The 16,356-nt window shown below is 45.1% G+C and overlaps 1 protein-coding gene across 1 annotated transcript; it reads left to right on the forward strand.

The window, feature by feature from the left end:
* The first annotated feature begins 866 nt into the window (after positions 1-866).
* hspa9 (heat shock protein 9) lies at positions 867-11,936 on the forward strand. Its single transcript, XM_030368226.1, has 16 exons — positions 867-1,203; positions 2,008-2,066; positions 2,380-2,467; positions 2,750-2,931; positions 3,035-3,159; positions 3,306-3,379; positions 3,551-3,657; positions 4,125-4,287; positions 4,821-4,913; positions 6,266-6,475; positions 6,948-7,175; positions 7,665-7,887; positions 8,107-8,201; positions 8,309-8,401; positions 8,842-8,982; positions 10,782-11,936. The coding sequence occupies exons 1-16, from the start codon at positions 1,123-1,125 to the stop codon at positions 10,920-10,922; spliced, it is 2,103 nt and encodes a 700-aa protein (XP_030224086.1). The 5' UTR covers positions 867-1,122; the 3' UTR covers positions 10,923-11,936.
* Positions 11,937-16,356: the final 4,420 nt, after the last annotated feature.

Below are 16,356 nucleotides of genomic sequence, written 5' to 3' on the forward strand. Positions count from 1 at the left end.
GAAGGAAGGAAGGAGGAGGTGATGTACGTGAGGCAGAAAATGAGAGAATGTCTTTCATGAAAGTCAGTATTAAAGACAGCATTGGGGATATATGTATTTTATAATTACACACAATGTGAACAAAAATCTTCAGGACCTGCAATGTGTCCTCTATGTGGCTTGTGTCCTTCCATTTCAATATTAATGCTTTAATTCCACTAAACTAGATGCAAGTTACTGGATGGTATGACTCAGTCTCAAACTTCTTTTTTTTAAGTATTCATCACAGTCTGGGAATATGTCACAGCTCACAATTCAACATTTCTCTCAAAAGTTTTGAATTCTGATATTAATTCATGTTATTAGTGTAGGTCTTGGGTAAAACCTCAGGATTTTTTTTTAATATCATTACTTTTTGTGTTCTCCCAAATAAAGTTGTACATGCTTACAGAACCAATCTCCAGAAATAAAATCATAAATAGTACAACTATATTCGTATCAGTCTATCATCGTCCATAGTTTCATATTATATTATATATATATTATCATTATTTATATTACATACATATATGTATCATATCATATTTATTATTGCGTAGCATCCCTTACGTCAGAGCAGCTGAGATGACCATAACCCTTTCCTTACATCATGACCTTCACCAGGCAACATTACTGAGACGCCCTTATACTGCCTTTCTTAAAACTGTTGCTAATTTTATTCAACAACAGCACAATTTTGGTTAAACTGACCAATACAAATCGAAAACTTAGAATAATATTCATATTGAACCCTTAAAGAAATTAAGAGTTACTAAATATATATATTTCCATGCGTCGTTACCATCGGGCAGTCCTCAGGGTGCTCTCAAGGGGTCCGGTGCTGTACATGGTGCAACATGCGTTGGATAATTCCAGAAGAACCTTCGCAGTACCGGTTGATCAGCGGCGGTGGAGAAAGACGAGACGACCCTGCACGCTTTAGATGATATAAGAGACATACATCTCTCGTGTGTGCATACAACATCAAGAAGTAGAACTACTATCTGGGATCGTTTGATATCTCGGGTGCTTCTCATAACTCGGGGAATCTGAACATTGCGTACATTTTATTAGCAACATTAGCCTGCTAGCGGAGCTGTCAACATGCTGAACGTCGCCAGAACTCTTTCGAGGTCTCTCCCCTCGCAGACCACCTCCAGGAACGTGTCTTCGTTGGTGAAGAAGGTGAGTCTGAGCCACATAATTTGGTAGATGACGGGTTGCGTAATCTCCGTGCTAGCTGTACATGCTAACCCTACTAGCATTAACGTTACCTAACGTGGGTTTCATTCATTGGGACAAACATGACATTTAAATACCGACTTAAGGGTTGAGACACTGGCTGTCAAACCCTGGCAATCCAGGTACTTCATTTATTGTACATTGATGTCGTTTAACGGATAGGACGTAAGTGATGTTACTACGCATGCAAATACGAGTGATGGCGTCTTGCGTTACATCAGCTGATGACGGTCAGAACCGTCCAGACCCGTCTTACTTATCCAGTCAGGCACACGAACAACATTTAATCATTTTAATCTCTATTAAACACAGCACTATACATTTGTGTGTCGCAGTGACGGTTCCATGAATCGCTCTCCTCCCGTAAGGGGAGGTGACCTTCAGCTTCGAGACCAAGGCTCACAAAGAGTTATATCAGTCTTATTATTCACTTTCTGTCTTTCAAGGCCTCTTTTTTCATTAAGATATTCTCTGAGAACCCGTGAAGTCATTTTGTGTAGCATTCTAGGTGCAACTTGACTTTAGGTCATGATAGTTTATGAAACTAAAGCATTGAATCTGAATTATTATGCTTTGGTTCATTGTTCGATAGCATGTCTACGGTCTTGTGCCACAGGGGGACTAGTTAATTGGTCCAAAGTTACTTGGCGGATCACCTGTCTAGCATTCATGGTCAGGGGTCCATCCCTACAAGTATAGTTGCACTAGGAGTTTTCAATTTCATAACCATTTCATGTTGCCTGCTAGGCTTGCTGGAATGGCTTCCAATCAGATGTTCTGCGGACCCTTTCCCGGAGAAACTATGCGTGAGTAGAACTAACCGCACCATATTTATTAACATGCCAATAAACCATTTTAAACGGTACGGTACCATAACCCAACGGTTCCTTTACTTTAATTTCTCTAATAACCAATATGTATTTCAGTTGTCAAAACTTCTAATTTTCGACATTGTAATTAGTAAAGAAAGTTTTACACACCACAAAATAATTTCCCAATAAAATCCCAACCCGTATAGGCTTATAAACAGACAGCGGTTTGTAAAAACATGTCCATGCTCAATCTTTTCCACATTGAAATGATTTAGTGACTGTTTTTATGGGTTTTGGTATTTTGCAGGTCCGAGGCCATTAAGGGCTCCGTCATCGGCATCGATCTGGGAACCACCAACTCCTGTGTCGCCGTCATGGAGGGGAAACAGGCCAAGGTGACTGAGCACACGTTTAACACATTACGTTTGTGTTGTGCTTGCAGCATCGCGCTATTCTTGAATTTGAATGGAGACATTCAGCTACTGTGCTCTGATGCTGTATGGGCAGCACCTTATTCAGGCTGGATGAGAATCGAGCACCGACGGACATACACCGATGTAGTTCAAATAAATATGTGCACAAGTTGAGCCCTGCTTGATATTATTTTCAAAGTAGTGCTCAACAGTTGTGTTCAACGTTTATGTCCGGCCTTCCAACGTCTCGGTTCGGTGCTCCAGGTGCTGGAGAACGCAGAGGGAGCCAGGACCACCCCCTCAGTGATCGCCTTCACCGCGGAAGGAGAGCGTCTGGTGGGCATGCCAGCCAAGAGGCAAGCCGTTACCAACCCCAACAACACCCTGTACGCCACCAAGAGGTTAATCGGGCGGCGCTTTGACGACTCTGAGGTGCAGAAGGACATGTGAGTGCTCCCCTCTCTTCTCCTTCACACCACTTTATCGCTCCTGAAGACTTCATCGCCTCTCACAACATTCTTAACCACAGTCGCGTTCTTTCCTCAACAGGAAGAATGTGCCGTACAAGATTGTGCGTGCGTCCAACGGCGACGCCTGGGTTGAGGCGCACGGAAAACTGTACTCTCCCAGCCAGGCTGGGGCCTTCATCCTGATGAAGATGAAGGAGACGGCAGGTAGAAGCCACCACTTTTCCACTAGATTTGGCATTGTATTTGCAGATGTGTATTTTTTTCACAGGCAGTACACAGGCAAAGTAGCATTTTATGTTTGTTTTTATTGAGTTAAACGCCTTAATGTAATGAATGCTTTCGCTCTGCAGAGAGCTACCTGGGACACGGAGTGAAGAACGCAGTGGTCACTGTGCCAGCCTACTTCAACGACTCCCAGAGACAGGTAGACCTTTGCAATGATCAACATTAATTATGCAAATAATCGAATGTCATAGTAGCCGATTTTAGGCGACGACACGGGAATGAGTGTTGGGTTCACCTACCTGAAGATATCGGTGGAGACGGAACAGGTGCTAGTGATTTATATTCACCTCCTCCATCCTGTCGGTTCCAGGCTACAAAAGACGCCGGTCAGATTGCTGGCCTGAACGTCCTGCGTGTCATCAATGAACCGACGGCAGCGGCCCTGGCCTATGGACTGGAGAAGACTGAGGACAAAGTGTAAGTCCAGGCTCTGAGGCTGCAGGCTGCTGGGGCACTTTGGGATTGTGTTCAGATGAACAGACACAACTTGAATTTAAAACTGGATGAAAACGTAGTGTTTAAACAATATTTAAACAATTTTGATAACCATTGTTCTGCTGAGGTCAATTATCGAGTACATTAGTCATCATTTGCTGCTTCAGAAATGTAAATAGGTTAGTTTAATTCATTTATCTAGTTATCAGAGACTGAAATGGTCCAGATAACTTTGGATTTGTATACTGTCGTAGAAGAAGTGATGATTGCAGAAATAATCAAGATTATTGGCTTTTTAAAATAATTTGCACTAATGCTAGTCCGTTGAGTTATTTGTCAATCCGCTGAATATGTGCCTTTTAGTGTCACTTCTGTTCGACTTGCTTGACTTCTTCCAAGAACTCAGTTTGTTGAAAAAAAAACCCTTCCCTGTCTGTTTCCCCCCCCAGCATTGCGGTGTACGATCTGGGTGGTGGCACGTTCGACATCTCGGTCCTGGAGATCCAGAAGGGCGTGTTTGAGGTGAAGTCCACCAACGGGGACACCTTTCTGGGAGGAGAGGACTTTGACCAGCACCTCCTGCAGCACATCGTCAAGGAGTTCAGGAGAGAGGTATGTAAGAGGACCGAGGGATCCCTGATGAGATGAAGTCTCTCTTTTTATTTCAAGCGTTATTGTTCTAAGGTGTATGCAAAGATAAAACGTTCAGTTTAGTCAACCGTCTGATTTCTGATCTGTTCAAACTATTTTTATATAGCACCTTTCATACACAAGACAGGCTCAAAGTGCTTCACATATAAACATTGGCGTGCAATAAAATAATAGATAAGTAAAAGAAAACATGCAAAGAAATGAGGAAAATAGAAAGTTAAAAAGGCATTTTACTAATAAAATAGAAAATAAAGGCAAAGTTAAAAAATCTGGCAGTGTATTTTAAGATTTAGCAGAAAGCTAAAGCAAACATAAGTCTTCAGTCTTGTTTTAAAGGTGCTTAGATAGACAATAGTGCTGTTTCAATCCATTCCTTTTGCACAACATAGACTAGACTTGGTTCATTTAGCATAGAAAGACTGTAGAGTTGTGGGGCATGGGGATGACTGGTGGTTGTCTCTGAGCATGGTGATGAGGTCGTTGCCTCTCCTCAGTCCGGCGTTGATCTCACCAAGGACAGCATGGCCCTGCAGAGAGTCCGGGAGGCTGCCGAGAAGGCCAAGTGTGAGCTGTCCTCCGCCCTCCAGGTATACACCCAGAATGAATTGAATTTTGTGTGCGTCCGTCCTTCTCCACCATCATTGTCTCAAGGGTTTATCGCGCTGCAAGCAAGATCAGTCCAGGTACAATTATGAAGCTGACTATATTGTATTGTTTCATTTGTCTGATTAACCTATGCAAACGTATGAGTCCACTTTTCTCCGAGGTGTATTTTAATGCTAAACTTATTTAAACTAGAAATGCCATTACCTCTAAACTTTAAATGTGGAGATACAACATGGCCACCTTGTATCAGCCCACCCCTCAGCCCAGGCCACCTTGTTTACATCAACTTCTTAGTCAAGAGAAGGCGGCCATTCATAAGTGATGTTACAGGTCCATCTAATGCATTGATGAGAACGAGATCAACATGCAGGCTAGGGCTTTGACTCCGAACTTTGTTATTCGAGTATAATTAGAATATCAAAAAATAAGTCAAAATTCAAACGATTATAAGGCAGTCCTTAATATTCGAACCTGTTATGGGCAGGCCAAGAGGGAGAGACGTCGGAGAACCCGACGGTCTATTCATGATATTGTAATGACCACCGAAGAGGCAGTGAATGAAGTATTGATTAGACAGCGATTTATTAGAAACCTGATAAACCGTTGGAACACGCAAGACCGGTAACCATAGCAACGCCGGTAGACGAACCTCGCAAAGCCCAATCCAGTTCTTACTGAAGGCATTTAATGGTCAAAATATTATTAATAAATATTAATATTATTAAACAAACAAACTTCGAATATGATTTTTGGGCAAAAGCCCTAATGCAGGCAGACTCCGGGCGTTTAGACTATTGCCTTTGGCGCGACTGCACTAGACCTGTTTAGATGTTCTTTTAACAATTATAGTCCAGTTCTGCTGTTGCTTCGGGCCACAGAATCCTTCCCCACTAATTTGGTGGCATTCTGCCGGAAGGAGCAGGGAGAGGGCAGTTAAGGTTGGGATAAACATGGAACAATTAAAAATTAATTCTAGTTAAAGTTAATATGGTTTTCATTCAAGTCCGAGATAATTTCGGGCTCCAGTGGCTTGAGACGTAGAGCTTAAGTTTCAGCTAATTTCAGACGAAAGTTATCGAGTTATCGAGTTATCGTAGTGAAACAATTTTCTTGATGGATCGACTCTTGGATGGGTGTGTTTCACTCTTCAATCTTTCCATTTCATGTATTGGTTTGAATGCAGTAAATGGCTGCAGGGCAGAAGTAAGATGTTAGTCTTGTTGAGTAGAGCTCCTGCTCAACGTTCTCCCTCGTGTTGAAACGACGGCTAGGCCCGTGGTCCCCGTGCTTCCGCTTCTAACCGCGACCCCCCGCATCGCCTCTCTCCTCCCAGACGGACATCAACCTGCCCTACCTGACCATGGACGCCTCCGGACCCAAGCATCTCAACATCAAGCTGAGCCGCTCCCAGTTCGAGGGCATCGTGGGGGACCTGATCCGCCGCACCGTGGCCCCCTGCCAGAAGGCCATGCAGGACGCCGAGGTCTCCAAGGGGGACATCGGGGAGGTGCTGCTGGTGGGAGGGATGAGCCGCATGCCCAAGGTAAGGCCAACGAGGTCCCAGTGCCGTCCGCTGACCCGGGCGGCACTTGCACACGAGCCTTCCTCCGATTGAGTATGACTCCCACTGTCGTGGGATGTGAGCGCCAGAGAGACGCTTTCTAAGCATGCAAATGGTTTTCTTTTCCCTTCGAGGAAATGAATGTATTATTCAATAGCAAGCCGGCCAAAACGCTGCAATTAATAGCAAGAACTTCAAGGTTGCAGAAAGTCGAGAAGGGCGCTGGCCCTCTTAAATCGGTTCTGTCTATATATTCTAGTGTGTGTGTGTGTGTGTGTGTGTGTGTGTGTGTGTGTGTGTGTGTGTGTGTGTGTGTGTGTGTGTGTGTGTGTGTGTGTGTGTGTGTGTGTGTGTGTGTGTGTGTGTGTGTGTGTGTGTGTGTGTGTGTGTGTGTGGGGCCCTGACTCGCCGGCCCTTCCCTGACGCGTCTCCCCCGCTGTCTCTCCTCCTGCAGGTGCAGCAGACGGTGCAGGAGCTGTTCGGCCGGGCGCCCAGCAAGTCGGTGAACCCCGACGAGGCGGTGGCCATCGGCGCCTCCATCCAGGGCGGCGTGCTGGCCGGCGACGTCACAGACGTGCTGCTGCTGGACGTCACGCCGCTGTCCCTGGGCATCGAGACGCTGGGCGGCGTCTTCACCAAGCTCATCAACCGCAACACCACCATCCCCACCAAGAAGAGCCAGGTACGCCCTCCGCTCCACACACACCGGGCTGAGGCATGCGGGCCCCCGGGGGCCCATCCACGCTGGGCCTCACATACGCAGCATGCCCGCTGTGTCCGTCCGTCGAAAGTTGAACGTTTTTCACCTTCTTGACTGAGCCGACGGATCCACAATGCATTGCGGCTCATTTAAAGTCAATGGGGTCCGTTAACGGACGGACGCAGTTGGCAAGGGGTGTTACTGGATCGTGCATGGGGTGTTTTTATTCAACACATGGCCAAGTCATTACAAATGAACCCTGGGGGATTTAAATGGTACAGCACCAATATAAATACCAAATGTTATCCTCAATGGTCCAGTTGTGCTATTTACGGTGGAACTGTGGGAGAGGGCATGGCGATCAGTGCATGGCTCGGCCTGCCCTCCTTGTGTGACGGCTTGGTCTGCGATTGTAGTTCATGTGACGCAATCCCCCTAATATGCCCCCCCCCCCCCCCCCCCCCTTTGAAGGTGTTCTCCACGGCGGCCGACGGACAGACCCAGGTGGAGATCAAGGTGTGCCAGGGCGAGCGAGAGATGGCCACGGACAACAAGGTGCTGGGCCAGTTCAGCCTAATAGGCATCCCCCCCGCGCCCCGCGGCGTCCCCCAGGTGGAGGTCACCTTCGACATCGACGCCAACGGCATCGTGCACGTCTCCGCCAAGGACAAGGGCACCGGGCGGGAGCAGCAGAGTGAGTCTCCGAGACACCCCCCCCCCCCCTGGTCGTCGGTTCTTCTCCTTCACCTACGTGCTTGTGCACATTCCGTTCCCCCACACACATAGGAAGAGCACCCATTTATCCACTTTATCGTCAACTCCCAAGTGCATCCACACGTGTCCCATAAATACCTGGAAGAAAGATCTCCCGTATTTCAAACCATGCTGACCGTATACTAACTCCGGCCTACAGTTGTGATCCAGTCGTCCGGAGGCCTCAGCAAGGATGACATCGAGAACATGGTGAAGAATGCAGAGAAGTACGCAGAGGAGGACCGGAGGAAGAAGGTAGGAGGCGCCATCTTGGACCCCAGGTCTCGAGTCGATATCCACTTGGCTCCGGCTGAATTTGGTTGTTTGATGTAACGTCTTCTTAACAACTACCCTCCACTCAGGACCGTGTGGAGGCGGTGAACACGGCAGAGGGCATCGTCCACGACACGGAGTCCAAGATGGAGGAGTTCAAGGACCAGCTTCCAGCTGAGGAGGTAGGGCTGCACAATATGGACAAAATATGATGTCCCGCTATTTTTTGGCTGATTGGCGATATACGATATGAGGCGTCTTTGCACACGGCACGTTCAGAAGGTCAGAGTGGGAGGGGGAGGGGTCGCGCTCACACGGTCTCCAAGGCAAACGCAGACGCTTGAGGCGGAAACTGACCATTTTAACGCATATATCGATATAAACGATATTGTCAAATCTTGTATCCCCTTGGAAATAATATCGATATATCGTACATAGCCGATATATCCTGCGGCCCTATGAGGAGGTAAGGCTGTGGTTTCTTAGTGGGCAGTTGACTTGGTGGTGGCAGTGCTGTCGTCATTCATCTTAAAGCCATCCTGAACACTGTGTACTGGGAGACGTGTTGCTGGAGCCTGTCTCTGTATTCCTCCTGAACTCCCGTCCGCCGCGTGTCTTCCAGTGTGCCAAGCTGAAGGAGGAGATTGTGAAGGTCCGTGACCTGCTGGCCAACAAGGAGACGGAGACGGGGGAGAACATCAAACAGGCGGCCAACACCCTGCAGCAGGCGTCCCTCAAGCTGTTCGAGATGGCTTACAAGAAGGTGGTTGTTTGATACGATCTAATGACGATCATACATGACTGGTCTTTAAAGGATCCACACACCCTTAAACTGATCTAGGGGAATAGTAAACAAACATGTACATCGCCCCTCTCTAGGACGAACAGCTTCTGTTATACGAGTTGCTTTTGTTATACATGCTCCCACTAGGGCAAATCATGCATAATAACAATATTGACCATCATTGCTATGCTGATGACACTCAAATCTATGTATCGCTATCACCAAATGACTATCGGCCCATAGATCTGCTGTGCCAGTGCGTTGAGCAAGTGAAAGACTGGATGTGCCGAAATTTCCTTCAGCTAAATGAGGATAAAACAGAGATAATTGTATTTGGTGCTAAAACGGAAAGGCTTAAAGTAACCCAACACCTTCACTCTCTGTCCCTGAAAACCTCAATCAAAGCCAGAAATCTAGGGGTTATCATGGATTCTGATTTACATTTCGAAAGTCACATCAAATCAGTTACAAAATCAGCATATTATCACCTTAAAAATGTAGCAAGACTTAGAGGGCTCATGCACCGAAGACTTACAAAAACTTTTACATGCCTTTATCACTAGTAAGCTTGATTACTGCAATGGTCTCCTTACAGGTCTCCCAAAACAAACTCTAAGGAAGCTTCAGCTTGTTCAGAATGCTGCTGCTAGAGTTTTAACAAAGGCCAAAAAATGTGAACATATTACACCAATTCTTAAATCGTTACATTGGCTTCCTGTAAGTCAGAGAATTGATTTTAAAATCATGTTGCTAACCTATAAATCCCTACATGGTTAAGGCCCAAAATATTTAACTGATATGCTTCCACTACATAAGCCTTCTAGAACACTAAGATCTTCTGAGACCAATCTGTTAATTATCCCCAGAGTAAACATGAAACATGGGAATGCAGCATTTAGTTACTATGCAACAAATAGCTGGAATAAACTCCCTGAGGATTTAAGACTTGCCCCAACTCTGAGCACCTTTAAAACAAGATTGAAGACTTTTATGTTTGCTTTAGCTTTCTGCTAAATCTTAAATACTTTACCTTTATTTTACTAAAATGCCTTTTTAACTTTCCCTTTATTTTCTATTTTTACCAGAAAAATACATGATCTGATACCAGAGAGAAAGGTTGTATAAGGGTTAGAGTCCTGAGTTTGTTTGTATAAGGGTTAGAGTCCTGAGTTTGTATATAAGGGTTAGAGTCCTGAGTTTGTTTGTATAAGGGTTAGAGTCCTGAGTTTGTATATAAGGGTTAGAGTCCTGAGTTTGTTTGTATAAGGGTTAGAGTCCTGAGTTTGTGTGTGGGTGGAATTCTGAGACCAAGCTCCGTGGGAGACGTTTCCAAGTTCTGTCTGGGTTAGAGTCCTAGAATCTGGATTGGAGTTCCAGAGAAAGGACCAAGTTCCTTTAGGTCGGGTTGTAGTCCCGACTTGGGTTCCAGAGACTGTTGATCTGATCTTAAATACATTGCACTTTCAATTTTACTTACTAAAAAGCCTTTTTAACTTTCAATTTAATTTTCTCTTAAATAGAGAAAATTGCACTTTCTATTTTACTCATTTCTTGCATATGTTTTATTTTACTTATCTATTATTTTATTTTATTGTATGACAATGTTTATATGTGAAGCACTTTGAGTCTGCCTTGTGTATGAAAAGTGCTATATAAATAAAGTTGCCTTGCCTTGCTTGATCCTGGCGGTTTTGGGTTAAGGTTTCCTTTAAGCTGCGTCCTTTAAACGGCAGCATCAGAGCGTGCCCTGACCAGCCTCTCTCCCTCCCCCCCTCTAGATGGCGGCGGAGCGCGAGGGCAGTGGCGGTAGCGGCAGCAGTGGCAGCGGTAGCGGCAGCAGTGGAAGCGGTAGCGGCAGCAGCGGCAGCGGTAGCAGCTCTGGGTCCTCAGAGGGAGAGAAGAAGGAAGGCCAGCAGTAAAAGCCCCCCCCTCACCACATGTCTGTGATGGACTGCAGCGAGAACATTGCAACAAGGACTAACGGCGGGGGGTTGAGGGTGTTTGGGCAGACCCTCAGCAACAAGCTGCGTTCTTAGTCATTCTTATATTAATATATACTGTGTTTTATGGCCGAAAAAAACATAGCATATTCAAACGATAAATAATGTTAATGTATGTTCCTCCGAGCACGGGGATACCGGATCTATTTGTAATTTAATTGTCCACAATAACTATATATCCTATTGTTTTTGTTGTTTTTTGTCTCGGTCGCTGTTTTGTTGAGCTCTCTGTCGTAGCACAACACTCGTGTGCTCTCTCAAACATGATGGATTCGGACTGGCCTGTGGGACTGTCCTGTTGTGCGTGGAGACGGGCAGGCAGGTCTTGATCGACTGCTACGAACCACCAGTGATCGCAGCCAATAAGAGGCCTGGCTTGTCGGCCACACTTGATCCTGTTTGGGGACGGTGTCCGAGCCTTGTCCAGGGTGCACCACCAAGTCTCCCAGAACCACTGGCAACTCCGACTAAAACGACGAGCCAGCTCAAATATAATTTGTGGGTATGAGGCTTCTGGATGTAATTTAAGATGAGCTCTTTGTTCAACTACATGCTAATGTTCACCTGAGTGTGGGCGAGCTGCCCTCATTGGCTCATTTCCGTTTCCACCTCGAAGTCCAGATATGTCCTGCAGTTGAACAGTGAGCCATATTGATGAGCATGGCCTTAAAGTACACCTTTTCATTGTGGCTTTCTTTAAAACGCAAGTCCTATTTAGTCAATCATTAAACCCTCAAAGGATGTTGGGTTGCCATAAACTCTTGTTTTCTTCAGTGTGTGCCAGAAAGTGAGCCAGGTTGCTCTGAGTTTTTGTTGCAGTCAGCAAGCAACGTTATGTGACACCGAAACGACGCTTATGATCTAGGAAGGTTGTGAGTAATTTTTGAAGGTCTCCATTGTCTTTTTCTAATAAAATTCCTGAATTCAACATGTCATCTTTGGAGCGCTGCTTTTAAGTGACATTCTTAGATCCTTGCTCGGGTCCGCCAGCAGAGGGAGACATAGCTTTGTTTGTCTAAAGTTGAATTTGATGCCTTTCATCCATTGTTCTGCACTTGAGGTGATAATTTTTTACTGTCTTAAAATAATTTAGTAATTTTCATTAAAGTTTATATCTTCTGCACTTCCTCTTGAAAGTGGCAGGTATTGTGTAAGCTGACCTATGGATGAGCAATTCAATAAGACCTCCGTTCTGTATTTCCTTCATACATTCATGGGGGGCCAGATAACGGAATATGCATGAGGTGAATATGTTTAATGCTACATATTTTGAAACATGTCATTAATGAACTGACTGAAGCATTATAAACATTTTGATAAATTCCTTTCAGGCGCTGAAAGTGAATTCTGATGTTTAGGGAGGGTCTTTGTGTCGGAAAATGAATTCAAGGCGACGGGTTGAGTCACATGTTGGTGTTATTGTCGTCGTCCATCGCTTATCCGGGGTCGGGTCGCGCAGTTATTGTTTGATTGTTAAACAATTTTTTTTACATACTAGGAAACAATAAAAGAATGCGCTATGACGCCATCTGGTGGCCAAACAGGGCACTAGAAATATGGTGCATGTTACATATATATATATATATATATTATGCCATATATACATATACTCCATATCTAGTAGGATGAGGTTAATGCCCTGAAGAGAGGTATAGAGCGCTGAGCTAATTAGAGCATCTGGTAAAACCTTCTTGACCAACACTTTATTTAAATCTTGTGCCCTTTGAACTCTAAATACGACCAGAACATTTTAGTCAGAAACCAGTATTTTCCAGCAGCGTTAGCTCGGGTTGTAAATGTCTATCCTGAACATAAAGATGAAAAAGTCGAATACGATCGATATGTTTACATGATATGATCACTCTTTTTCAACAGAGCTGTATCCCAATCTCTTGGCACAGAAGACTTGATAAATAAAGCACTACCTGCAGCGACTGGATACACTATTGCCAACTTAATTTCTCCAAAAACGGTCACTGAAGCCAATGAAGAGAACACAAGTTGTAGGATACACACTTGACACACACGGTCTAAGTTTGTAAGTAGGGATACACAGACACTCAAAGGGCATCCGTTAACACCTTCCCATCTGTCAGTCGTGGTTTTTGCTCTGTCAGCTGTTTTAGTGCATGTGCACACACACACACACACACACACACACACACACACACACACACACACACACACACACACACACACACACACACACACACACACACACACACAAAAACACATTCCAGCTACGGAGAAGTAAACGCAATGTATTATGGATCCTGTTGATCATGTGTTATTTAAAGGGCTAACTGGTGCAGAAAACAGTTGTGGACAGAGAATACATACAGTTGTCGGTTGTGAACAGTGAATACATCTGTGAACATCTCTCATGTCATGTACTGTCACCGTCGGCACAGGAAAATACATCCACGACACCAACATCATTACCAACTCGCTTTGGAAAAGCTTCACAAGCCTTGCCTTTGCGACCTATGTGGAAACACTAGTGTAGGAGCCAATTCCTTTGTTTTCATTTAGTTGCCGGTGTGTGTGTGTGTGTGTGTGTGTGCGTGTGTGTGTGTGTGTGTGTGGCTGGCTGGAAAAGCATACTGTTTTAGACCTTGCATATCTCACATCTCATGTTATGATTTCAACAATCATTTTTACTCTGAATTTGTTGAATTCTTGGTTTGCATGGTTTCCCTGAACTAATTCATACAATATATATATTTATTTTTCAGTGAAGACCCATCGTAATCGTGTTGCGTAGCCTACTATCATACCAACACTAGCAAACCAGTTGTCAGCTTATGCTTATACTTAGAATAATAGCAAAGCACCCACAATTTCCAACGTAAATGTCAGAAGGAGATGGAAGGGAGCGTTGCGATGTGGGTCACTGTGCTTTACACGTACAAAGTGGAACCAAATGCACCAGCTTTGACAGATTACATCTAATTGACCTTTACCAAGAACACAATCCTGCAGAATCCTCGTCAAATAGATTCTGAGACTGTAGAGAGTCGAGGCTTGAATCTACGATTTGGGGGACATCAGACACTCACACACACAGCTAAAGTATGACTTTCTCAATCATATAATGAGAAATCATGGCCCTGGGAGACATGTGTATTCTGTGTGTGTTATTGACGCATCTTGGGGCGGCTGGTCCCTCCATTTTCTCCTGAAAATGATCTGTCTTGTTGTGGTTTCTGGGCAAAATGTGCAGCTGAATGACTTTTGTTGTTATTGTCGCTGCTACTGCTGCTGTTACATTTACATCTAGGGGGTTTTGCTGACGATTTAATCAAAGGCGAACTTACGACCAATCATTCACAAATTCACACAACGACGCTGGAGTCTACCACGCAGGGTGACAGCCAGCTTTTAGGGTGAGGAGTCTTGCTTAGGGACACCACAACACTCGGCTAGGTGAAGCCGGGATCGAAATAGCAACCAGTCAACCCCCTCTACCTCCTGAACTACTCCTGCCACCCCTGCTGGTGTTGCAACTGCTGTTACTGCTGCAACGGCTGTCACTGCTGCAACGGCTCTCACTGCTTCTACTGCTGTTACGCACAGCTACAGCTGTTACTTGTACTGCTGCTGCTGCTACTGCTACTGCCACTACTACCCACAACTACAACTGCTGATTCCAGTGTGTCAATACAGAGCTCAGATGGTTGGCCGTGTGTCTGGCAGCGCTCCACCTGACGGACGTCAGATAGCAGTGGGGCTCACTCAGAGCTCTGTCAGTGAGCAGCACTGATAGTCTAAAATGCGTGTTTGGAGAACCTTGCTAGTAGTTGACACCGACATGAACAATGATCACGTCTAACGTCGATTTGGCTTCTGCATGATTAATGATATGTTAAGATAGGCAACTACCAAACAAGAAGGCTTGTTCTATATTAGCCTACAGGTTCAACAAGTAATCACTTCCAATACCCAGGTGCAGGGGCGTAGCCATTATTTTATTACTGTGGTGGCCAGCTCGGGCCAGAACACTTTCAATAAGAATGATGAGTCAAAGTTAGATTAAACTAATAGTGCATATATTTCAGCTTTCTTTAGACCGTTTCTGTCCATTTTATTTATTTTTGTAATACTCGGGGGGGCCAGCGGGGTGGCCCCCACGTGGCTACGCCCCTGCCCAGGTGAAGATTTTACTCCCACAGAAGTATAGGCTATTGGTAGGCCTACGAGTGATCTATCGGAGACTTTTCATGCACACAAAAGGTAAAGGTCTAAAGATAAATGCAGGGCACTTAAAATATATTTTTCTGCTGTGCAGAACATTTTTCAGTCTGGCACTGAAGTACCTCAGCCTTTACCTCTTCAAGTTCTGAGGTTTAGGGTCGTCTCAAAATGTATCCGATCTATGTGTGTGTCTGTGTCTGTGTGTGTGAGCGTGTGTGTGAGCGTGTGTGTGTGTGTGCGTGTGCGCAGTGGCGTAACTATCGGTAAGCAGGGTATGCGGGTGCGTACGGGGGGGGGGCCCGCCTTGAACATCCTGCATACGGGCCCATCGTTGCCTTGTTACGCCACTGCGTGTGCGTGTGTGTGTGTGTGTGTGTGAGCGTGTGTGTGTGCCATCTCGTAGACGGACAGAAATACTCGGGGGCTTTCCAATCGACGGCCGAAAGGAAGCTAAGTGGAGCGCTGCTTCGCTAAAAGCCATTCCAGAGACATTCTTTATCACAGCAGCTCATTTAAATAAAACTCTTTGAATTATGCAGAGTTGAGTTATTTAATTAGCTCCTTTGGTTCCCGACCAAAAGAAGTGTGGCAGTGCCAGCGTCCCATACGGACCCCGAAACAAAGGCTACTCTTTAGTCCTTCCTTCTCCATTCTGCGTGTTTCGTCTTCTACAGAGTAAGAACTCTCTGCTTTTGTCTGCGAACAACCCCCCCCCCCCACACATGCACACACACACACACACACACACACACACACACACACACACACACACACACACACACACACACACACACACACACACACACACACACACACACACACATACACACACACACACACATACACACACACACACACACACACACTATGTCCTGTTCTAAATTAGGTTTTCCTCTCTATCTATCTCCAACAAAAGAAAGTAATTCCAAAAATTCCAGCCCTTGTCTTTTACTTCTTTGAAGCCATAAGCACAGCGAGTGTTTGGCGGTAACACAAGCCTGGTTACGTATAAGTGTTCGGGCCAACATCTGACTCCAAAGAGTTTGTTTGGAGTTGTAATCAGAACTTCATCCTGCTACGGACTTTGTGTTCTTTAGACTCATTATGAAGCGTCTTGTACCGATTTACATTAAAAAGATCAATTCCAAAACTAATTCCA

The sequence above is a fragment of the Gadus morhua genome, chromosome 10, assembly GCF_902167405.1.
Source record: "Gadus morhua chromosome 10, gadMor3.0, whole genome shotgun sequence".
In the NCBI taxonomy this organism is placed as follows: domain Eukaryota; kingdom Metazoa; phylum Chordata; class Actinopteri; order Gadiformes; family Gadidae; genus Gadus; species Gadus morhua.

Coding starts and splice junctions, on each gene's coding strand:
- hspa9 (XM_030368226.1), top strand. CDS start 1,123: ATGCTGAACGTCGCCAGAACTCTTTCGAGGTCTCTCCCCTCGCAGACC. Junction 4,914..6,265: donor AGCTGTCCTCCGCCCTCCAG/GTATACACCCAG, acceptor CTCTCCTCCCAG/ACGGACATCAACCTGCCCTA. Junction 8,202..8,308: donor AGGAGGACCGGAGGAAGAAG/GTAGGAGGCGCC, acceptor CCCTCCACTCAG/GACCGTGTGGAGGCGGTGAA.